At 45.5% G+C, this 25255-nt stretch overlaps 1 protein-coding gene across 8 annotated transcripts in view; it reads right to left on the bottom strand.

Annotated features, from left to right (window-relative positions):
• The window catches only part of NFATC3 (nuclear factor of activated T cells 3), a 619175-nt gene that overhangs the window by 230899 nt on the left and 363021 nt on the right, over nt 1-25255 (bottom strand). For 6 of the 8 annotated variants that reach the window (XM_089676358.1, XM_089676352.1, XM_089676355.1 and 3 more), the window contains 2 exons: nt 12357-12412; nt 9077-9163 (listed from right to left, as the gene is read on the bottom strand). In XM_089676358.1, coding sequence (XP_089532484.1) covers nt 9077-9163; nt 12357-12412 — 143 coding nt within the window. The remainder of the gene's footprint in view (nt 1-9076; nt 9164-12356; nt 12413-25255) is intronic. The other 2 variants (XM_089676357.1, XM_089676353.1) reach the window with 1 other exon arrangement.

Below are 25255 nucleotides of genomic sequence, written 5' to 3'. Positions count from 1 at the left end.
AGTAGGCAAAGGCAGTAGAAGAGGGAGCTCAGCACACAGCTTATCTACTCACAACACAGCTCTGCATCTTCCTTAGTTGCTGTCCTGCTTTGTTGCCCTCCTTACTCTTTCCCGTGCAATACTAACGCCACCAAGCTACAATTTTGGGGAAGTCATATTGCAAAGTAGGTGGAAGGAAGGGAGGGGGGGGGGGGGGTGGAAGGTTGGAAGGCAGGGGGGTGGAAGGATGGAAGGTCAGGTCAAACTCACCATGACTCCTTTAGAAGCAACAGAGCTATGACTGTCAGCTGCTGTGTTGTTTCCCGCCCACACCTCCTCTGAAGCTGCACGGACTGGAATGTGGGCAGGCAGAGGGGGGAAATAGAACAAATCCAGCCTCTCTCCCCTCTTCTCCTATTGGTGCAGAGGATGGAGGGAGGGGCTGGGCAGTGAGAAGAACACAGTGGCAGTGGGAGGGCGGCAGAAAGAAAACAGTGCTGTGCAGCGGTGGAGGCGGCGAGGCTAGGGGTGTGGGAGGGTTGGCGGTGGTTGTGGTGACAAGCAGCAATTTTCCTGTATGGCTTTCAATGAAGCAGCTGGAAGCCACATCCTCTTCCTCTCCCTCCAGCGGCTTTCAGCTGCTTCATTGAAAGCCATACAGGAGATCACTGCTTGTCACCACAAACACCGCCGCCCCTCCCACACTCCTAGCCCTGGCACTGCTCACCACTTCCACCTTATTTCTACTCACGGGCAATTAGAAATTTCGAGGCCTGCAGGGATGGTTGGCAACTCTCCTCTGGGGGGGGGTTCAGATCCCCCTGACCTCCCCACCTCTTATCTACGCCCCTGGCAGAAGAACAGGGTTTCCTCTTCCTTCGCCCCCAAATATCATTCCCCTCACTATCCCAATTTCTATCTAGCCTCTGCCCCAGAGAAACACAGGGGGGTCCTCATCACATTCCACTGCCACTGGGTCTTTGATTGCACCAAGCAAATTACAGATCTCCCTGATCGATATTTACTTTTTCAAGGCTCCCTCAACGGGCAGGAGGTCACCATGGTCACATACCTAACTGCTTCCAACACAATTTCTTTTTCTCACCTTTTACATGTGATCTCTTGATATAGTTCTGGGACCCTCCTCCTAATGGGGGACTATAATGTGGCCATGGATTCCTTGGTAGACCGGACCTACCTTCCGGGAAGCATCCCCTTACAAGATTAAATGGTTGAGGCCAAGATGCTCTTGCACTACCATGGCCTTGTGGACACATGGCGTGAACTCAATCCCTGGGGCCAGGACTACTCCTATTATTCCAGACCTCACAGTAGCTTTTGTAGGATCAACCATGTCTTGATCCTCCCTTGGCTCCTCTTCCTGGTCAGACCATGACCCTCTCATCTTTACCATCTCGCTTGCTAGTCCCCCCCGCAGCTATTCTCAATGCAGACTCAACAAGTCCCTCCTGACTTTCCAGGACTCCTTCCAAGATATACACTCTCACATTCAAACATGGGCTCGGTCACCTCAGCTATTTCCCTATGGGAGGCCCACAAAGCCACCCTACGTGGCCACCTTATCCAAATCTCTTCAAACCATAAACATGAACAGGAACAGAGATGCCAAGATCTCCACACCCAACTGGCAGCAGCTGGAAATTATTATTATTATTATACAGTATTTATAAAGCGCCAATGGCTCGCTCAGCGCTGTACATTACAAAGGGGGACAGAACATGTGACAGAACAATACCAATACAATGCAAAACATGAGGGGATCGAGGGCCCTGCTCTTTCGAGCTTACAATCTAGGAGGGAGGGGATGGTGGTACAGGAGGAGATAGCTGTGGGGGATGGAGTGGTAGGAAGAGTGGAGGAGGTCGGCAGGTTAGCAGGGGGTGGGGTAGGCTTCCCTGAAGAGATGGGTTTTCAGGGTGCGCCTAAAGGAGAGGAGAGTAGGTGATAATCTGATGGGTTGGGGCAGGGAGTTCCAGAGGATGGGTGACACCCTGGAGAAGTCCTGGAGGCGGGCATGGGAGGAGGAGACCAGGGAACTAGAGAGAAGGAGGTCTTGTGAGGAGCGGAGTATGCGTGCTGGGCGGTACTTGGATATTAGGTCAGTGATGTAGTACAGGCCAGTATGGTGGACAGCTTTGTACATCAGTGTTAGGATTTTGAATTTGATCCATTGCACAATCAGAAGCCAGTGGAGGGATTGGCAGAGGGGGGTGGCGGAGATGGAGCGGTTGGAAAGGTGAATGAGTCTGGCAGCTGTATTCAGGATCGACTGAAGCGGTTATAGCCAGCGGCGAGGCAGGCCAGTGAGGAGGGAGTTGCAGTTGTCGAGTCGTGATATGATGAGGGAGTGGATGAGCTGTTTAGTGGTTTCTGGGGTTAGGAACGTGCGTATTTTGGCGATGAGGTGGAGTCTGCACAAGTTTGTTAAAGATTGGATTTGGGGCTGGAGTCCAGAATGACACCAAGTACTCTGGCCTGCGGAGCAGGTTTGATGGTGGCGTTGTTGGATGTGACGGAGAAGTCAATGAGGGTGGTGTCCGGGCTGGGGGGAAGACAAGAAACTCGGTTTTGGAGAGGTTCAGTTTAAGGAAGTGGAGCAACATCCAGTCTGATATGTCACTCAGTAGGTGTGTGATTCGGGCGGAGACCGAGGGGGTGAGGTGGGGGGTTGAGAGAGAGATTTGTGTGTATTTGTGTCTTCCCCTTCTGCTAAGGCCCGGAACGCCCATGACGCTATCGACACTGAATTAGACCTCCTGGCTTCTGATCAGGCGGCGAAAGTCTTACATTGGGCTAAACACAAGTTCTATTTTTGTGAGAACAAGCCAGGAGCACTGCTGGCCCAAAAACTGAATTTGGCAGGCCAGCCCCTAAAACCTATCCGACTTAAAACCAAAAGGGGGTGGCTTTTTTGTTCTGAACCCACAAATATTGTGCCACCTTCCTGTATTCTCTGTCTACAATTATTATTATTATTATACAGTGTTTATATAGCACCAAAATGTTTGCTCAGCGCTGTACAATATAGTGGGGGACAGTACAAGAGACAATACAGTAACAAAACAATATACGAGAGGTTCGAGGGCCCTGCTCTTTCGAGCTTACAATCTAGGAGGGAGGGGATAGTGGTACAGGAGGAAGTGGAGTGGCTGTAGGGGATGGAGTGGTAGGAGGAATGGAGGAGATGGGCTGTTAGGTGAGGGTGGCGTAGGCTTCCCTGAAGAGATGGGTTTTCAGGGTGCGCCTAAAGGTGAGGAGGGTAGGTGACAATCTGATGGATTGGGGTAGTGAGTTCCAGAGGATGGGGGAAGTCCTGGAGAAATCCTGCAGTCGGGCGTGGGAGGAGGAGACCAGGGAGCTAGAGAGCAGGAGGTCTTGCGAGGAGCGAAGAGTACAAGTTGGGTGGTATTCGGGTATCAGGTCGGTGAGGTAGTTTGGGGCAGTGTTATGAATGGCTTTGTACGTCAGTGTTAGTAGTTTGAATTTAATGCGTTGGGCATTTGGAAGCCAATGGAGGGAATGACAGAGGGGGGTGGCAGATGCGGAGCGGTTGGTAAGGTGGATGAGTCTGGCCGCTGAGTTCAAGATAGACTGAAGCGGGGATAGTCTGTGATGAGATAGGCCGGTGAGGAGGGAGTTGCAGTAGTCGAGTCGTGAGATAATAAGGGAGTGAATGAGTTTAGTAGTATCTGGGGTTAGGAACGTACGTATTTTGGAGAGGTGAAGCCTGCATGAGTTTGCCAGCAATTGGACATGGAGTTGGAAGGACAGATTTGAGTCTAGAGTGACACCTAGGACTTTGGCTTGCGGGGTGGGACTGATGGTGGCGTTGTTGGTCGTGATGGAGAGGGTGGCGCGGACTGGGGGGAAAATTAGGAGCTCGGTTTTGGCAAGGTTTAATTTGAGGAAGTGGAGTGACATCCAGTTTGATATGTCGTTCAGTAAGCAGGTGATTCGGGTGGAGACTGAAGGGGTGAGGCGAGGGGTAGAGAGGTAGATTTGCGTGTCATAGGCGTAGAGGTGGTAGTTGAAGCCGTGGGAGTGTATCAGTTGGCCAAGGGAGGAGGTGTAGATGGAGAAGAGAAGGGGCCCGTGGACAGAGCCTTGGGGGACCCCAACAGAGAGGGGGAGGTGGTAGCGTTATAGGTAACGCTGAAGGAGCGTTGGGATAGATAGGAGGAGAGCCAGGAGAGAGCGGAGTCTCTGATGCCAAGGGAGTATAGTTTGTTAAGGAGGAGGGGGTGGTCGACTATGTCGAAGGCCGCTGAGAAGTCGAGGAGTAGGAGGACTGAGTAGTGGCCATTAGCTTTGGTGGTTAGCAGGTCATTAGTGATTTTGAGTAGGGCGGTTTCGGTGGAGTGTAGGGGACGGAAGCCAGACTGTAGTGGATCGAGGAGGTTGTTGTCATTGAGGTGGGAGCTTAGGCGATTGTAGACTAAGCGCTCAAGGAGTTTGGATGAAAATGGCAGCAGGGAGATGGGTCTAAGGTTGCTCAGGTCGGTGGGGTCCAGGGAGGGTTCTTTGAGTATGGGAGTGATATGCTCGTGCTTTAGGGGTGAGAGGAATGTGCGAGTAGAGAGGGAGAGATTGAAGATGTGGGTGAGGGAGCGTAGGATGGAGAAGGAGGGTGACCGAGGGAGTTGTGTGGGGACAGGGTCAAGGGGGCAAGTGTTGAGGCGGGCTTCTGAGAAGACCTTAGTGACCTCTTCAGTGGTAGCAAGGCTGAAGGAGTGGAGTGTTGGGGAGGTTTTAGTGTGCAGGACGTTAGGTGTGGTGGGGGGCAGGGCGGTTGCGAGGTCAGAGGAGGGGAGAGTTGAGGGGGTCATCAAGGGAGGGAGGCTAGGTGGGGAGGTAGACTGAGCATTGGCGATGTCTTTACGGATTGCGTCGATCTTGTTTTGGAAGTTGTTGGCAATCTCGTGAGCGGTGAGTGAGGTACTGGGTGGAGGTGGGAGAGAGTAGGGAGTTGAAAGTAGAGAAGAGCCGGCGAGGACAGGTGGAGAGGGTATTGATGAGGGTTACGAAGTAGGCTTGTTTGGAGGTGTAGGTGAGGAAGGCGGATTAGTAAAGGGTGAACGCTTGAGGGGATCTGGTTTTGCGCCATAATCACTCCAGCACAATAAGCCCACACCTTTTCCTTCTGACCTGGCTGATGCCTTTTTCTAAGACCTTCACATTCCAGCCTTGCCCATGGCGGCCCAAGAGGCACTGAACGCAAACATTAACGAACTGGAGGTGGCCCTAGTGATCAAATCTATCCGCCCTGTGAAAGCACCAGGTCCTGACGGCTTTTATGGTTTATACTACCACAAGTTTTCTCCCTTGTTAGCCCCCTATCTGACAACGTATTTCAATGCCATGAGACAGGTTGAAAAACCCTCTCCCGACGCACTACGAGCACATATTTCCTTTTATCCTAAAAGCTCATGATCCCCAAAGCCTTCCGGCCGATCTCTCTACTGAATAAGGACATAAAACTTCTGGGAAAAATCCTGTGCACCGGCGTCAATAAGTATCTGCGCCAATTGATCCACAGAGGCCAGGTCGGATTTGTCCCAGGTCACCAGGCAGCAGATAATGTCCGCAAAGTGGTACACCTCATCTCTATAATGAACCAATACAACATCCCCTGAGACTTTGGTGACTCATTCCCAACCTGGCTGTCAGTTTTATAGTCCTCCTGTGAAGCTTCTCATCCCTATGCGGGCTTCTCTTCTGCCCCCTTCCCCATCTTCCCAGGAACATGACCCCTGCGGGCTTCTCTTCTGCCCCCTATTCATCTTGCCCTGCTATTCATCAGCTCTTCGCGCTGACCCCAACATTACGGGGATTTCTTATGCTGGTGTATCCTATAAAGTGAATCTTTTTGCAGATTATGCCCTCCTGGCTCTCAATAAGACTATAATTGTGCTCCCCAACTCGTACACTTTGCAAGTTGGGGAGCGCAATCTCGAGTATCTGGGAGTTCACCTGACCCTGTCCCATCCCTCTCTCTTTGCGGCCAACTATTATCCTCTTCTCCACTCCATATCCTCTCTCCTGTTCTCCTGGCACTTTCCTTTATTATCATGGATTGGGCATATCAATGCTATAAAGATGACTGTGCTGCCCAAGATCTTGTACTTCTTCTGGACACAGCCCAGACGAGTTCCCGCATTCTTTATCTGGCCCCAGGGTAGACTGTTCCACCCTCTTCGCTCATTGGCTGCAGGGTGGTCTCGGAAGTCCCGAATTTACCCAAATAATACTTGGCAGCACACATCTCGCAGCTAATGATGCTGCACGCAACCTTAGACATATCCCTGTGGGTGTTATTGGAAATCTCTAACTGTGCAGTGGTCCCTGTTTCTTTGCCCCTCCCACCCTCAACCTCCCTGCCTTAGCCCTCTCATGGTCCACAGCTTGTGCCTATGAGACTCAGTCTGCTATTTGGCCAACTTGATGTCCCCTTTTCTTCCACTTCTCCCCCTTCTTTACCCACTGGGACTAGAACAGCCCCAAGCTTTTTTGCTTGGTGGCCAGCCCACGGTTTCTCCCAGGTCTGCTATTTCTTGGGAGCCTGCACCTTTCCCTCATGGGCTTCTATCTCCAAGACCTACACCGCGCCTCCTTCAGAGACGTATCACTACTTACAACTCCACCACTGGATCTCCACCCTTCGTCGTAGCTCCTTTTTCAAGAAAACAGCATTCAACACATTTGCCTTCACTCTCCGGGAGCTTGGGGCACTATCTCCTCCATCTATTCCTCCCTACTCACAGAAAGTTTGTGCCACTCCCACTTGTACATTTCCAAATGGGAACGAGATGTATCAGCCCATATAGACCTGCAAGATTGGAGCAAGGTCTGGTCTGCTGTAGCCAAATGCTCTTTCAACACTGTCACCATGGAGGCGGCCTATAAAGTCCTCTTCTGCTGGTACTGGGTCCCAGCATGCATAGCTCACTCAAACCCGTCATGTAGTGATGGATGCTTCAGGGGTTGTGGCCAACGTGGAGACAAGATCTATATATGGTGGTCCTGCCCGTTTGCTGGGCTTTTGGTCGCGGGTCTATGGCCTCGTCTCAAGCCTCTTTCATGTACCCTTTCACAAGGACCCCCAACATGCACTTCTCCACTGCCTGCTTCCGGGTCTCTTCTTCTACCAGCAGAAGCTGGCAACGTACCTATTTATAGCTGTGGAAAGCACCATTGCTAGGGCTTGACAAAAGCCCTCAGTGGGGTTCGCAGAGGTGAAGAGCATTTTGACCACTGTTATTATTCATGAGAAAATGACAAGTATACTCCAAGACTCCCACCCCAAATCCCTCAAAGTGTGGAGCCCCTGGTGGTCGTATGCCCCTCCCTCCCTGTGCCCAACTACCCTAGGTATTGCCAGGCCATTGAGAGACGCCGCCTAACTCAGACACCCTCTTCTGTTCTCTTCTACTTCTGCTCTTTTCTCTCTCTATCCTCCCTTGCCCTCCTACTGCTTTCTTCCTCACCTTTCTTCTCCCCCCTGCGTCACCGTTTCTCCTCCACCCCCCACCTCTTTTTTTTTTTCCCCATTACTCCTCCCCCTCATCCACCTAGGGTTGGAATAACCTACCCTTCCACGCTACCACACCCTGGGTCCCTGTACCCAGAAACACATTATATTCTCATATCTACTGGCCATGGCAGCAGAGAACATGGGCTTATAATGAATCGGGTCTGTGGACCAACATGACAGCAATTCATTCTTTTTTTGTAATGCCCATGTTGAGGGTTAGGCCAAAAAAAATGTCAAACTCGGAAGTCATGACACGTTTCCATTAAAAAGGCCTGGCAAGGTACACATTTGGGTTGGCGACGATGTACTGGTAAGCATTTAAATTATACAGATCTTCTGTGAAAAATAGCTAAAAAAAAATCCAGGAGGCTGTTAAATTTGCTGTTTCCACCTGAATTCTGGGTTGGGCAGTAAATAGGGAAAGTACCGGTGCTGCAGAATCTGTGGGCTACAAATCAGGATTTGCAAGCACGTCTGGGAGGACACCATAGGCTCTATGTGCCTGTGTTAGAATTCTTGATGGCTGCAGGATGCTACTTGTGCTAGCCACCTCACAAGCTTGTACTGCACTTATGGGACTCGGTACATCACTAAGTGATACAGCAGTATTAGCATGTAAAAAGGCAGGATGTGCTAAGCCGCTGGTGCTCGTCAGCTCAGAGTACTGGCACGTTGCTGCATATGAGAATCACTGTGCACTTCTAGCACCTCAGCAACCTGGGCATGGGGTCGGGTATGCTTGACCTTAGCAGGGACCTCTTTTCCATCATCTGAGCTATCTGTCAGGATGCTGCTGATCTCTACAAGTTTGTATTCTCAGCCTGATCCTGTCAGTGAGGATTCTCCTGCACTCTCATCTAACATACTCAGAATCCTGTAGGCCTCCTCACTAGTATACCTTCCTTTGGACCTTTTGGCCACTACATTTATAGGTACCTAGTGCAACTCACAGGAAAAAGAGCACCTGGCTGTCAGGGACTGCTTGAATTGCTACAAATAAAATTCACCTGCTGGTGCTAGCAGAGATCAGGCCTGATTCTGCTAACACTGCGGTTTTGAGCACAATGTTTGAGGTGACAATGATCTACTAACACTGCGCTTGTTGGGGCGGCTTAAAAGCAAGTGCTGGCAGGTGTTGGAGCCAATACTGCTAATCCTGCAGTTGTGGGGACAGCATACTATTGGTATTGGCTAGCATAGTTTTGATCAAAGATATTGATTGGTTCAGACACTATACTAGTAATGTTCCTGGCAATCAAAGGGTTAAATATGAAGGTGAATATGTGGCTGGCAATCTCACGCTATCTGGGAGGGCCGCTGATGCTAAAGCTATCTGTCTGTTGTGACTGTTTTAATGAAAAGTGTGCTGTTTTGGCTCAGGTGATCTGCTGCCTTTTCTCACTAAAACTGAAAAGGCTTTCAGGAGAGAAAATTGCATAGTTTCCTGTCCCTGTGTTCTATAAACAACGAAGTGCAAAAACTCCAGCTCCACTGTGTCATGGAAAGCTCAGCAACAGTGATAAATTCTGAGAACCATGACATCACCTTCTGGGTTCTATTGTTGGTGTTCCTTCCTCTCCCCTGCAGCAGCCACTCCTTGACACGGGGAGCCAGAGCTTCTGTATCACATAACTGGACCGGAATGGAGTGAAATAAAGTATTAGGTACACAGATATTTTATAAGCTTTATACAGAATATGTAGAAGAAGGGGGAAGCAGTGGTTTTAAACATATTTACTGTATATGTAGCCATTACATCTTACTTAAAGTGGTTCTATAGGCTCAAGGTTTTTTTTACCTTCTATGCAGGAAGGTAAAAAAACCTTTGTGCGAAGCAGCCCCCTCACCCCTGTGTATACATACACTGTGTATGTATATACACACTATATTCTCAAAAGTATTGGGACACCCCTCCAAATCATTGGATTCAGGTGATCCAATCACCTCCATGGCCACAGGTGTATAAAATCAAGCACCTAGGCATGCAGACTGCTTCTACAAACATTTGTGAAAGAATGGGTCGCTGCCAGGAGCTCAGTGAATTCAAGTGTGGTACTATCTAAGTTCATCCATGAAATTTCCTTGCTACTAAATATTCCACGGTCAACTGTTAGTGGTATTATAACAAAGTGGAAGCAATTGGAAACAACAGAAACTCAGCCACCAAGTAGTAGGCCATGTAAAATGACAGAGTGGGGTCAACACATGCTGAAGTGCACAGAGCGCACAAGTCTGCAGAGTCAATCGCTAAAGACCTCCAAACTTCTGTAGCCTTCAGATTAGCACAATAACAGTGTGTAGGTAGCTTCATGGAATGGGTTTCCATGGCTGAGCAGCAGCATCCAAGTCTTACATCACCAAGTGCAGTGCTGGATGCACTGGTATAAAGCACACCACCACTGGACTCTAGAGCAGTGGAGACGTGTTCTCTGGAGTGATGAATCTCGCTTCTCTGTCTGGCAATCCGATGGATGTGTCTGGATTTGGCAGCTGCCAGGAGGACAGTACTTCCCTGACTGCACTGTGCCGAGTGTAAAGTTTGGTGGAGGGGGGATTATGGTGCGGGGTTGTTTTTCAGGGGTTGGGATTAGCCCCTTAGTTCCAGTGAAGGGAACTCTGAAGGCATTAGCATACCTAGACAATTTTATGCTCCCAACTTTGTGGGAACAGTTTGGGGATGGCCCCTTCCTGTTAAAACATGACTGCGCACCAGTGCACAAAGCAAGGTCCTGAAAAAACATGGATGAGCAAGTTTGGGGTGGAGGAACTTGACTGGCCTGCACCTTAACCCGATAGAATACCTTTGGGATGAACTAGAGCGGAGCCAGGCCTTCTCATCCGATATCAGTGACCTCACAAATGCACTTCTGGAAGAATGCTCAAACATTCCCATAGACACACTCCTAAACCTTGTGGACAGGCTTCCCAGAAGAGTTGAAGCTGTTATAGCTGCAAAGGGTGGGCCAACTCAATATTGAACCCTACGGATGTGTAAAGGCAGGAGTCCCAATACTTTTGGCAATATAGTGTGTGTGTGTGTGTGTGTGTATATATATATATATATATATATATATATATATATATATATATATATACACACACACACACACACACAGTGAAGGAAATAAGTATTTGATCCCCTGCTGATTTTGAATGTTTGCCCACTCACAAAAGAAATTATTAGTCTAAAAATCGAATGGTAAGTGTATTGTAACACTGAGAGACAGCAGCAAAACATTCAAAAGAAATGCATGTCGAACAAATTATGCACTGATTTGCATGTTCATGAGGGAAATAAGTATTTGATCCTCTTCACAAAACATGACTTAGTACTTGGTGGCAAATCCCTTGAGGTCAGACATTTCCTGTAGTTGGCAACCAGGTTTGCACACATCTCAGGAGGGATTTTGGCCCACTCCTCTTTGCAGATCCTCTCCAAGTCTTTAAGGTTTGGTGGCTGACGTTTGGCAACTCAAACTTTTAGCTCCCTCCACAGATTTTCAATCGGATTAAGGTCTGGAGACTGGCTAGGCCACTCCAGGACCTTAACATGCTTCTTCTTGAGCCACTCCTTTGTTGCCTTGGATGTGTGTTTTGGGTCATTGTCATGCTGGAACACCCATCCACAACACATTTTCAATGCCCTGGCTGAGGGAAGAAGGTTCTCACTCAAGATTTGATGGTACATTGCTCGGTCCAGCGTCCCTTTGATGCGGTGCAGTTGTCCTGTCCCCTTAGCATTAAAGCACCCCCAAAGCAGAATGTTTCCACCACCATGTTTGGTGTTGGGATGGTGTTCTTGGGGTCATAGGCAGCATTCCTCCTCCTCTAAACACGGCGAATTGAGTTGATGCCAAAGAGCTCGATTTTGGTCTGATCTGACCACAACACTTTCAAACAGTCCTCTGCATCATTCAGATGTTCAGTGGCAAACTTCAGATGGGCCTGAACGTGTGCTTTCTTGAGCAGAGGGAACTTGAGGGCACTGCATGATTTCAATCCGTGTCGGGATAGTGTGTTACCAATTGTTTTCATGGTGACTGTGGTCCCAGTTGCCTGGAGATCATTGACAAGATCCTCACGTGTAGTTCTGGGATAATTCCTCACTGTTTTCATGATCACTGACGCTCCACGAGGTGAGATCTTGCATGGTGCACCAGACCTAGGGAGACTGACAGTTGTTTTGTGTTTCTTCCATTTGCGAATGATTGCACCAACTGTTGTCACCTTCTCACCAAGCTGCTTGGCGATAGTTTGGTAGCCCAGTCCAGTCTTGTGTAGGTCTACAATCTTGTCCATGACATCCTTGGACAGCTCTTTGGTCTTTGCCATGGTGGAGAGTTTGGAATCTGATTGTTTGATTGCTCCTGTGGACAGGTGTCTTTTATACAGGTAACAAAATGAGATTAGCAGCACTCCCTTCAAGAGACTGCTTCTAATCTCAGCTCGTAACCTGTACGAAAGACATCTGGTAGCCAGAAATCCTGCTGAATGATAGGGGATCAAATACTTATTTCCCTCATGAACATGCAAATCAGTCCATAATTTGTTAGACATGCATTTATTTTGCATTTTCTGTTGCTATTCTGTCTCTCAGTATTACAATACACCTACCATTCGATTATTAGACTGATCATGTCTTTGTGAGTGGGCAAACATTCAAAATCAGCAGGGGATCAAATACTTATTTCCTTCACTATATATATATATATATATATATATATATATATATAAAATATACACATACATGTTATAGTAATAACATGATAGATACAAACATACTGTACACACTACGCCGCATGTAAATATTTAACCTAAATCCTACCATTTCTCTCTTTTCAGTTAGAATCTTTGCTTCTGCTTCCCACTGTGGACGCCCATCTAGGAGAAAGAAAATAGATTTACTGTACTCTCAGTTAACATTTTAATGGTAAACACAATTCAAATGCATACATCAACATAATTTTTTTTTTAATATTTTATTACATTTGTCATTTCTATTCCATTCCAATATAAAAATTCAATGTCACTTATTCAAATATTTTCACCCAAAATACAACAAACAAAATTACAAATACAAAACCTTCCCCCACTCCCCCCCCTCCCAATCCGTACCTTCCCCTCCTTCCCCTTCCACTCAGCACCAATCCTCTTCTTTTTTGAAGTCCTAGGGTTTTCTATATACTTTCAATTAGTTTAACCTTCCTAAACTCCTCCCACTTTTTTCCACTTCTCACAAAAACCTTCTATTTTAGCTTCATCTAAATGGTACAATTCCTCCATTTTATATATATGATCTACTCTCTTAATCCAATCCATTATACCATTATATTTGGTACTCCCTTTTCCATCCAGAATTTAGGAATTAAACCTTTTGCTGAGTTCATGTACTGCAATAACCCAGAGTGTCTATATTTTTCTACTGTTAGCTCTGTTGCATGTAAAAGACATATCCCTGGGTCCTTTAATATTTTTATCCCAGTTAATTCTTGTACCTGCTGGATTATTTCTTCCCAATATTCTTGGATTTTATAACTCTCCCACCAAATGTGACCTACCATGCCCTGTTCCCCACAACCCCTCCAACATAAAGGTGATTTATCGTTATTTTGTCTGAATACTATATTTGGTGTCATATACCACCTCGCCAAACATTTATAATTTATCTTTACATCTTTCATACCTACATTACCGTGTGTTAACTTATAAATCTTTTTTTGTTTATCTTCTTCTATCTTAACTCATAATTCTCTTTCCCATTTCCCCATATATGCCGGTGCCATGCTTATTGTTAATTTAGTAAGAATTTTATATATTTTTGAAGTTCCGTGTTTCCCACCCCCCTGTGTACTAAACAAAAGTTCAAATGGATTCCACTTTTCTTTCTTCCTTAAGGGCCTCAGGAGTTTTTCTATTAAATGTTTCATTTGTAAATAACGCCACTCATCCACTCTAATAAACAACTCCTTCTTTTTCATTTCCCCTAAGGAGCATATTTCCTCGCCATTCATTAGATCTCTTAATTGTGCATCTCCTTTTTTTATCCATCTCCGTGCAATCTTTTCATTCCCCGGCAGGAAGAAATCTGTGTTTATGATAGGCATTAACATTGAGTTAAATTCCCACCCCATCTGTTTGTGCATTGTGTCCCAAACTCTCATAACCATTCTTGTGAGTATCTTTGTACTATCCATCATTCCACGATCGTGAGGTGGTAACCATATTATCTTACCCAAATGTGCTTTAATTAATATATTTTCAATATTTATCCAACTTTTCCCCTGTGCATTGTGTATCCAATCAAAAATTTGTGCTATTAATACTGAGTTATAATATCTTTTAAAATCAGGAACACCTCCTCCCCCATTTTCTTTATCTCTAGTTAGAACTTCATAATTTATTCTAGGTTTTCCATTCCTCCATATAAACTTTGTCATGATTTTTTTCATTATCCTAAAATACTGTTCTGGCAGCTTTATTGGGATCATCTGGAATTTTTATATAAAATTTTTGGAACAATTAACATTTTAATTAAATGTATTCTTCCTAACCAAGATATACCACCTATCTCAAATTTTTTCATTTCTTCTTTGATTTAATAATGGAATATAATTTGCCTTATATACATTTTTTAAGGATGCTGTTAACTTTATTCCCAATTATTTTAGTTCTTTTTCCTTCCATTAGAAAGAAAATTCCTTTTGTAAAGCCTCTCTCTCTCTCCTTGGTAGATTTATATTCAAGATTTCCGTTTTAGTTGGATTGATTTTTAAATTCGACAACTCCCCATATTCCTTCAGTGCCCTCATTAAATTGGGTAATGTTATCCTTGGGTTATCTACATAGAACAGCAAATCATCAGCATATGCTGCTACTTTATGCTCTGTCTCTCCTACACAAATTCCCTGGATATCTATGTTTTTCCTTATTTTTGCCAAAAGGGATTCTAAGGATAGGACAAACAACAAAGGTGACAGTGGACATCCCTGCTGGGTCCCATTATACATCCTAAAGTTCTCTGATATTTCCTGATTAACCTTTATTGCCACCGTTGACTTACTATACAATATCTCTATCCATGTTCTCATTATAGGACCTATTCCCAAAACTTTCAGTGTATCTAACATATAAGACCAGTCTAATCTGTCAAATGCTTTCTCAGCATCTATCGACATTAAGAACACAGAAGATTTTTCTCTTTTACTTTTTTGTAAAAGCAACAACGATCTTAATCCATTGTCCCTACCCTCTCTCCCAGGGACAAACCCCACCTGATCCATATGAATCCACTCCGGCATTAAGTCTTTTAACCTATCTGCTAGCACTTTTGCATATAGTTTAGTATCTATATTTAACAGGGATATTGGTCTATAACTAGAACACTGTGTACCATCTCTCCCTTCTTTTGGAATTATTGTTATATGGGCCTGTAGGGAATCCTCTCATCTCCATCTCCCCTTCCAGTGCATTCATATATGCCCTCAATTTAGGTATCAATTGATCTTTAAATTTTTTATAATATCTCACGGTATACCCATCCGGTCCCGGACTTTTCCCTGCCTTAGTGTTCTTCAATGCCCTTTGGATTTCTTCTTCAGATATTGATCTCTCCAGGAAAGTTAACTGCTCTTCTCTCAATTTCGGTGACGTCAAATACATCTGCGGTTCCATGCAACAATTAAAATCTCCTGACACAATTATTTTACCTTTTTTAAAAGCCAATAGTTTCTTCAATATGTTCTTTAGATAGACCTCTGTTTTTTTATTAGGGCTGTATATATTTGCCAATGTACATTCTATCTCCTGCAATTTCCCCTTCAAAAACAAAAATCTCCCCTCCGGATCCTACATTTTTTCTTCCAGACAAAACCATATATTTTTTTTTGCACACCCAATTGCTACTCCTTTAGCACATTTAGTTGGGGAGTCTGCATAATACCATAGTGGATAATGCTTAGAATACAATTTCACGCTTGTTTCTTGCATTAAGTGGGTTTCCTGTATAAACACTACCTCAATAAATCTTTTTTGTATCTCTCTAAGTATCTTAAATCTCTTCTCTGGGCAATTTAACCCCTTAACATTATAAGTCATAAAGTTAACCTCCTCCATTACTATATATTTTTCCATTCTTTCTTTCCCTAGGATTCTTCCTGTATCCTCTATCTCCTTTCCTTATGTTGAGTATTACCTTTATCCCTCCCTCCACCTCCCTCCCCCCATAGGCTATCTTTTTGCCTACAAATCATTTGTGGTCCTAATCCCACTCTAGATTCAATTTTGGGGTGTTACTCCAAACATGAACGATTTGCCAGCCACCTACCCCTCTCCATATCCCACTGCTCTCAAAAAAAAAAAAAAAAAATAATTCTCCAACAGCCCTATTAGTCTAGTTGTACATGTTTTAGGGGGATAGTACATAAAGGGGAGCAAAATATGAGGGAGAGGGTGATAGCGGGGAAAAAAAAAAACAAAACAATTCTCCCATCTCCCTCCCCTCTCTACTCCATATTTCTCCATCCAACTACCTGCCATTCCTTCTTTCCAGTAGCCCCTATCTCTCCTTCCTCATCCTCCCACCCAGCTATCTCTGTTCTCTGCAGACCAAGTCTCTCATATCATCAGGAACTCTTAATCTTGCTGTATTCCCATTTTTCCAACCGATTAAACACGCCGGGAATCCCCATCTGTACTGCACATTTTGCGTCCTCATCTGCTCCAACAATGATTTCAAAGATCTCCTTGTCAATGTCTCTGCAGACAAATCAGCAAAAATCTGAATATTTATTTCTCTGCATTTAATAATTGTTCTCCCTTTGATCTTCTTCCATATCTCTTCTTTATCCTCATAATTATGGAATTTTACAATTACATCTCTCTGTTTTTCTTTATTCTTTTCAGCTTGGGGCCTACCTATTTTATATACTCCATCCAAATTAAGAGTCTCTGATGCAGATCTGTCCCTTATGGTATTCAAAATTTTATATATTATACCCGTTAGATCTTCTCCGTGTGAAATCTCTGGTATTCCCCATATCCTTAGATTTCCTATCCCGATTTTCTTGATCCTCCATTCTACATAGCAGCTTTCTTTGTTCTCTTCTCATTTCTATCATCATTTTTTCTAACTTTGAGATGTTTTGGGCATTTTTATTCACTTTCCCCTCCGTCTCTTCCATCCTTAATAGCATTTGCCCCAACTCTTTCTGTATTATTGCCATCTCCTTTTTTATTGATTTTTTCAAGACCTTTAAACATGTCTGTTATTACTTTTTTTATTTGGCATCTGTAGGTCATTTTCTTGTTCTCCCGTTTCCGTTCTTTCCTTTATCTGTTGACAGCTATTTGCCATTCCCAGGGATAATCTAGAACTATCTTCCACACTGATTACACACCTTTTATCTGCTCATTGTAATTGGGATAATGAGGGAATAACACACACCTGGCCATGGAACAACTGAGAAGCCAATTGTCCCATTACTTTTGGTCCCTTAACAAGTGGGAGGCACATATGCAAACTCTTGTAATTCCTACACCGTTCACCTGATTCACAGTTCTGTAACAACATCCTATGGACAGATGAGACCAAGATCAACTTGTACCAGAGTGATGGGAAGAGAAGAGTATGGAGAAGGAAAGGAACTGCTCATGATCCTAAGCATACCACCTCATCAGTGAAGCATGGTGGTGGTAGTGTCATGGCGTGGGCATGTATGGCTGCCAATGAAACTGGTTCTCTTGTATTTATTGATGATGTGACTGCTGACTAAAGCAGCAGGATGAATTCTGAAGTGTTTTGGGCAATATTATCTGCTCATATTCAGCCAAATGCTTCAGAACTCATTGGACGCCACTTCACAGTGCAGATGGACAATGACCCAAAGCATACTGCAAAAGCAACCAAAGAGTTTTTTAAGGGAAAGAAGTGGAATGTTATGCAATGGCCAAGTCAATCACCTGACCAGAGCATGCATTTCACTTGCTGAAGACAAAACTGAAGGGAAAATGCCCCAAGAACAAGCAGGAACTGAAGACAGTTGCAGTAGAGGCCTGGCAGAGCATCACCAGGGATGAAACCCAGCATCTGGTGATGTCTATGTGTTCCAGACTTCAGGCTGTAATTGACTGCAAAGGATTTGCAACCAAGTATTAAAAAGTGAAAGTTTGATTTATGATTATTATTCTGTCTCATTACTTTTGGTCCCTTAACAAGTGGGAGGCACATATGCAAACTGTTGTAATTCCTACACCGTTCACCTGATTTGGATGTAAATACCCTCAAATTAAAGCTGACAGTCTGCAGTTAAAACACATCTTGTTCGTTTCATTTCAAATCCATTGTGGTGGTGTATAGAGCCAAAAATGTTAGAATTGTGTCGATGTCCCAATATTTATGGACCTGACTGTATATATATATATATATATATATATATATATATATATATATATTATATACACATACATACATATACTGTATGTGTGTGTATGTATGTGTATTTATATACAGTTGCAAGAAAAAGTATGTGAACCCCTTGGGATTATGTGGAGTTTTGCATGAATTGGGCATAAAATGTGCTCTGAACGTCATCTAAGTCACAACAATAGAAGAACATAGTCTGCTGAACATAATACTACACAAACATTAGATGTTGCCATGGTTTAATTGCACATAACATGTAAACATTCACAGTGCAGGGAGGAAAAAGTATGTGAGGCCCTAGCTTAATGACTTCTCCCAGAGATAATTGGAGCCAGGAGTGAGCCAACCTTGACTCCAATCAGTGTGATGATATTGGATGTGTTGCTGACAGCTGTCCTGCCCTTAAAAAACACACACCTGTTTTGGGTTTACTGGTTTCAAGAAGCACTGTCTGATGTGAACCATGCCTCGCAGAAAAGAGCTCTCAGAAGACCTACGATCAAGAATTGTTGACTTGCATGAAGCTGGAAAGGGTTACAAAGTATCTCCAAAAGCCTTGATGTTCATGTGTCCACGGTAAGACAGACTGTCTACAAATGGAGAAAGTTTAGCACTGTTGCTACTCTCCCTAGGCGTGGTCGTCCTGTAAAAATGACTGCAAGAGCACAGCACAGAATGCTGCATGAGGTAAAGAAGAATCCCAGAGTGTCAGCTAAAGACCTACAGAAATCTCTGGCACATGCTAGCATTTTTGTTGACACATCTACAATAAGGAAACCATTAAACAAGAATGTATTACATGGGAGGACACCACGGAGGAAGCCATTGCTGTCCAAAAAGAAGATTGCAGCACGTTTGAAGTTTGTAAAAGAGCACCTGGATGTTCCACAGCACTACTGGCAAAATATACTGTGGACAGATGAAACCAAGATTGAGTTGTTTGGGAAGAACACCCAACACTATGTGTGGAGAAAAAAAGGCACAGCACACCAACATCAAACCTCATCCCCACTGTGAAACATGGCGGACGGAGCATCATGGTTTGGGGCTGCTTTGCTGCCTCAGGGCCTGGACGGATTGTTGTCATTGATGGGAAAATGAATTCCAGAGTTTATCAAGACATTTTGCAGGAAAACGTACGACCATCTGTCCGCCAACTGAAGCTCCGCAGAGGATGGGTGATGCAACAGGACAATGACCCAAAGCATACAAGTCATTCAACAAAACAATGGCTGCAACAGCACAGAATACGCCTTCTGGAGTGGCCCAGTCAGAGTCCTGACGTCAACCCCATTGAAATGCTGTGGCATGACCTTAAGAGAGCGATTCACACCAGACATCCCAAGAATATTGCTACACTGAAACAGTTTTGTGAAGAGGAGTGGTTCAAAATGACTCCAGATCGTTGTGCAGGTCTGATCTGCAACTACAGGAAACGTTTGGTTGAGGTTATTGCTGCCAAAGGAGGGTCAACCAGTTATTAAGTCCAAAGGTTCACATACTTTTTCCTCCCTGCACTGTGAATGTTTACATGTTATGTGCAATTAAACCATGGCAACATCTAATGCTTGTGTAGTATTATGTTCAGCAGACTGTGTTCTTCTATTGTTGTGACTTAGATGACGTTCAGAGCACATTTTATGCCCAATTCATGCAAAACTCCACGGAATCCCAAGGGGTTCACATACTTTTTCTTGCAACTGTATATATATATATATATATATATATATATATATATATATATATTGTGGGAACTCGCTTCAAAGTGGTAGAGCTTTTAAACGCACACAGCTACTCGCTTTCTTTAAAGGGCCTTTTTGCCCACTTTTATTTAAACGAAAGTTCAAAACAGAAGTTTTCCCACACAGGGGTATCCACCAAACAAAACAATGATTCAGCCTGCTGGCTTACACTCAGCTTGATGTCTGTCTCCTGCAGACTTCTTCAAGAATTATGGCCACTAGCACACCGCTGGCCTCTAGCACACAGCTAGTCTCTAGCAGCCCCTTGCTGCTTTTGGCTTCCACCTCTCCTAGGTGAAGCCCACCTGACTTCCAGGCAGTGACCTCCTGTCTTCCAAGTGGAGCCCTCCTGACTCCTAGCTGCCGGGGTGGAGCCCTGCTGACTCCTAGCTGCCGGGGTGGAGCCCAGAACCCTGGTCCTGACTCTCTCTAAAGGCCTGCACACACCTGTGCAATCAGTCTCCTGGCCTATCCCAAAACCTGGTCCCAGGATTGGAGATTTCATCCCTCCCAGATCTCTTTGAAATCTCCAGGCTCCAGATCCCAAAACAGACCTTACAAACAAAGGAGGAAAGTGAAAAGCCGCTTTCCTCCGTATCAAACCTTTATCCTGGAGCCCCTCAACCTGCCTTGTTGAGAATCCAGGGTGACAGATCGCCACACTGTCACATATCCCCCCCCCCTTGTTTTGATCCTGTAGGGAGCAGAACACACGACTTACAGCTTCTCGCACCTCTGTGCCAGCTTTCACTTACAGGGGTCCAATCTGGTCTGACCATACCTTTCCTAAAGGGGAACTCTACCCAATGATTCCTTTGGTGTCTCTCCCCAAGCCTCATTGTCACTCTGCTATGGGCTCTACTCAGACCTTGCCTACTCTTTTTCCGGGTGCACTTCCATAAACACTTTCTCTCTTGAAATCCTAATGGGGTCCCCCTGGCCTTTCTATCGACCTTTCTGCCCCTTTGCTTCAGGTTCCAAGGTTTCCTAATACCTCTCTCAGGATTACTGTCCCAAGGCTGTAGGGAAACTATTTCTACTGTATTTGTACCAGGACCACCCCCCTGATTTCTGGTACCATTGGCTATCAAACCTGCATGACTCATTACCACAGCATTCAGTTTACCATGAACGGATAAATTCCAGTCAACATTACACCTCTCAATATCTTTTCCAGCATTCCTTAGGACAGTGTCTGTAGAGGGCACACACACCATAGGGCAGCCATCACCCACGTGAACCTCACAAAATGCCACTTCACCTGGAGTCCTGCACTCTGCAGGCAGCTGTCCAACCATTTTAGCTTTTCCTATACGACATAGATCTGTATCCAAACCCTGTACAGATGAGCTCTCTTTTGATCTATTTTGCCAGTTTTCACATACCATTTCTCCCTGTATTTCAGGTGTCTTATCAGAACTGCTACATAAACCTCTTTTTGGCCCAATGACCCTGATTTCTTGATGCACATCCATTTGAGCCCTGGTCAGGATCTCTGCTGTTCTCTGGTCCATGCTCGGCCCTTCCATCTCATGTGGTTTGTCCACTGGTGCAGTCAATACGCCCTTCACTGACAACTGACCAGCACCATCCTGGACCATAGCAGCAGAAATGCTTCCCACCTGGCTGTTAGAAGGTGAAAGCTTTGACTCATTTTTCATTTCTCCAAAACATTTCTCATCTGTCACATTTACCGGTAATCCAGCAGCATACCCTGATACAACTTTTAACACCATCAACAAATTCAGAAACAAACAACTTTGTTTCCCTTTGATCTGTACAGCCAGCCATTCGGTGCTCCACCTAGTGGTACTCCGCAGTACCAGACCATCCGACTGTGGAGGAGACACCCCAGTATACATTGGTTGTACATTCCAAAGTTCAAGCATCTCCTTTAATACTTTGGTTACAACCCAACCACTTGACTCTAAACCTAAGACCTTCCTGACCATATTTGGCACACTGGGAACGCTGAGAGACTCACCTGCTGAGAATTGAGAAGTTGAAATTTTTAAAGGGACCTCCTCCAAGCGGGAGATAACCACAGCCTGGTGCTCCACCAGAGCGCTGCCATGTTGTGGGCTTACTCTCAACATCTCAGACTCAGCATCCACAAGCTGCCCCTGATCATTCCCAGTGACAACATCATTTTGACACTCCATGCCAACATCACTTTTGTGGGTCACAGACAAAGTCTCTGCTGTATGCACGCCCTTATCTATAGGCTGTTCTATAGATCCTCCTGCTGGCACAGCAGAAACGGTGTCCACATTTTTTTGCATAAAAACCTCATCTATCAACAAAATTAGCTTTTTACGCCAACTATCCCAATCCATTGTATATGTGCTCACTTCGCCAGTGCTCCTCAGCACCGAACCATCCGCCCAAGGAGACACATAAGAATAGACGGGCTTAGTTGTAGATCCCTTGCACAAATCACTCTGGATCACGTCAGACTTAGGTAACACCTGTTTTCCAACTGCAGGTTGCAATACCTCACATCCACCACTTTGCTCTGGTGGTGCTTCCTGAACTACCCACACATTTGCATTTTTTCCAGGCTGCAGTAACCCGCTGTTCACCTGAACACTTTCAGTATTATTAGATTGCACCAACACACTCCTATTACAAGGTGCAGTTCCACTCTGCTGCACCAGAGTGACATTGCAGTTGTCCAGGGCAACCTCCGGCTCCAATACACGGAGACCCCTGGAGATGTCCAAGGACACCTGTGCTGTCTTACCCCCAGTTGCTATGGGAAATTACCCATCTTTAATTACAGCTTTTGCACTGCAAGAGCTCAGGGTTTTCCCAACAGCAGTACATTTCACATCATTAACAACATCAGCATTTATAGCTCTTTTGGGCTGTACTATCCCACTACCAACCTGTGACTGGCACACATTAGTGACATCACTTGCTTTTTGAGAACCATGCACAGGTTTTACTTTAATTCCTACCTCCCCACTGTACAAGGCACTGCACAGGGAAAAGTCATTCTCAAAAGCACATTCAGTGACCCAACTAACTGGGGTCACGCCTACATCAGAATGGACAGTCTCATAACCAGTCCTTCTCAACATGACAGTGCCAGCCATGGTTTTACCACGCACAGTCTTACCCACCACAGTAGTAGGTGTCACCATCTTCATTTGAGTGTGTTGTCTCATAAACGCATCCTCAACTGCACTTTCCTTGGCAACTTTTCCCTTTCCCCAAAGTGAAGTAACAGACGCCCTCATAGGCTCCATGGACTCTCTGGCACCCCCTGCAGGCCCAACAGGAACTTCCTCCCTGTTGCCAGAGGTGGCTGCCGACATTTTAAAACAAGAATCTGAGCTTGCAGTTATAAACATTTGCGCAGTATCAGCGGTATTCCAGAGTCTGGGACAGTAAAAGATCCCATGCCCCCACTGACCACATTCCACGCAGGGTATATTTCTACACTTCTCTTTATTGGGATACTGAGCCACATCTCCAGTGCAGCTCCTCCTTCCAGGCAAAATTTTTTCTCTGGTCACCATGGGAGATTGCACTCTCCAAGCAGAACTTCGCTGGCTCTTTCCAACACGCTGTATTGGCTCCTCTTGATTCCACTTGCCATGATCCCCCCGTACACAGACAGCCTGACTGGCCTCCTCTGTGTTGCTATGGGCCTTCACTCTTGGTCCTGGCCTCTGGTCAGCCCCTCTCCTTGCACATAGCATAGGCTTCTCTCTGCTGGACCAACTCTCAAGCCGTGACACATTCACATTTTTCACAACAGCTACTGGTTTAACTGCAGCAGCGTTGCCAGGGGCAACAACACCCCTCTCCCAGGTACGGACATCCTGCAGCTCTCTCCTTGCACTGAAGGTTGGCTTGCTTTCCTCTTTAGGTTGGTTCAATGCTGCCAGGTGCCGCTTGCACCAGTCCACAGCAGATTCACCCACATCTAAATTTTCCGGCTTGGCTGGGGCATGCGGTATATAACCCCCTAGCCACAGGGCTCTCTCTCTCATTTCAGCAAACATTGCCTCCTTTTTCTGTTTTGACCGCCCCATCTTTGCAGTCATGCACACAGCAGTGTGTTACACAGTTCAGCAACACCATGGAACACTGTCTCTTTAAGGCAAAGTCCTTTTCTTTAGCAGGTTCACCTGCACACCCAGATAGTGCAGACTTATGCACCAAACAGTTCATATAACTGATGAACTTACTTCAATCGCCGGGATCTCCAATTCTGCCCGCATCCTCCACCATATGTGGGAACTCGCTTCAAAGTGGTAGAGCTTTTAAACGCACACAGCTACTCGCTTTCTTTAAAGGGCCTTTTTGCCCACTTTTATTTAAACGAAAGTTCAAAACAGAAGTTTTCCCACACAGGGGTATCCACCAAACAAAACAATGATTCAGCCTCCTGGCTTACACTCAGCTTGATGTCTGTCTCCTGCAGACTTCTTCAAGAATTATGGCCACTAGCACACCGCTGGCCTCTAGCACACAGCTAGTCTCTAGCAGCCCCTTGCTGCTTTTGGCTTCCACCTCTCCTAGGTGAAGCCCACCTGACTTCCAGGCAGTGACCTCCTGTCTTCCAAGTGGAGCCCTCCTGACTCCTAGCTGCCGGGGTGGAGCCCTGCTGACTCCTAGCTGCCGGGGTGGAGCCCAGAACCCTGGTCCTGACTCTCTCTAAAGGCCTGCACACACCTGTGCAATCAGTCTCCTGGCCTATCCCAAAACCTGGTCCCAGGATTGGAGATTTCATCCCTCCCAGATCTCTTTGAAATCTCCAGGCTCCAGATCCCAAAACAGACCTTACAAACAAAGGAGTAAAGTGAAAAGCCGCTTTCCTCCGTATCAAACCTTTATCCTGGAGCCCCTCAACCTGCCTTGTTGAGAATCCAGGGTGACAGATCGCCACACTGTCACAATATACACACACACACACTCCCATAAGCAGCCATAAATTATACATTTTTTTTTCTTCTAGTTTCAGCAAACAGCTGTTGAGCCTCCTGGATAGTAAATAAACCTCGCTGGGTCTGCTAGGTTCACACTCATGTGGTGTGGTACATCGCATGTGATTCGCACAGGAACTGCACTGCATTCCTGTGCAAATCACATGTGAATTATGTGTGTGGTGCAATTTGAGCCATACAATATATATGGCTCAAATCGCACTGCATCCGCACCAAAAAGGTGCAGGACCCTTTTTTGAGTCTGCACTAGAATCGGACCTCATTGGGTATTCACACCTATGCGATCCAATTCTGCACATCACAACGCGTTTTGCAGACCAATTTCGGGGTGTTGTTAACTTAACATACACACCTGCAGCGGTTCACATGAACGGGGTGCGATTCTGAAGCGAAAAAACGCTTCAAATTCCAGACCACATCAGTGTGAACCCAGGCTCAGTCCTGCAGACATGTTGCCTCACAGCCTGCTTGTCTCCAGTCTCTGCACCAACCCAAATGAACCCAGGGAAAGAAAAATTATACCCTGGGTGGGGAGCAAGGTGTTGCCAGTGCTTAACCCCCCCCTCCAAGCCTCTCACTGCCATCCATTTACCTATGAACCACA

Source organism: Staurois parvus, unplaced genomic scaffold (genome assembly GCF_062004578.1).
Source record: "Staurois parvus isolate SC_StPar_1 unplaced genomic scaffold, SC_StPar_1.0 ptg000167l, whole genome shotgun sequence".
Lineage (NCBI taxonomy): Eukaryota > Metazoa > Chordata > Amphibia > Anura > Ranidae > Staurois > Staurois parvus.
The sequence above is the reverse complement of the archived record's forward strand: the minus strand, read 5'-3'. Positions and strand labels throughout refer to the sequence as shown.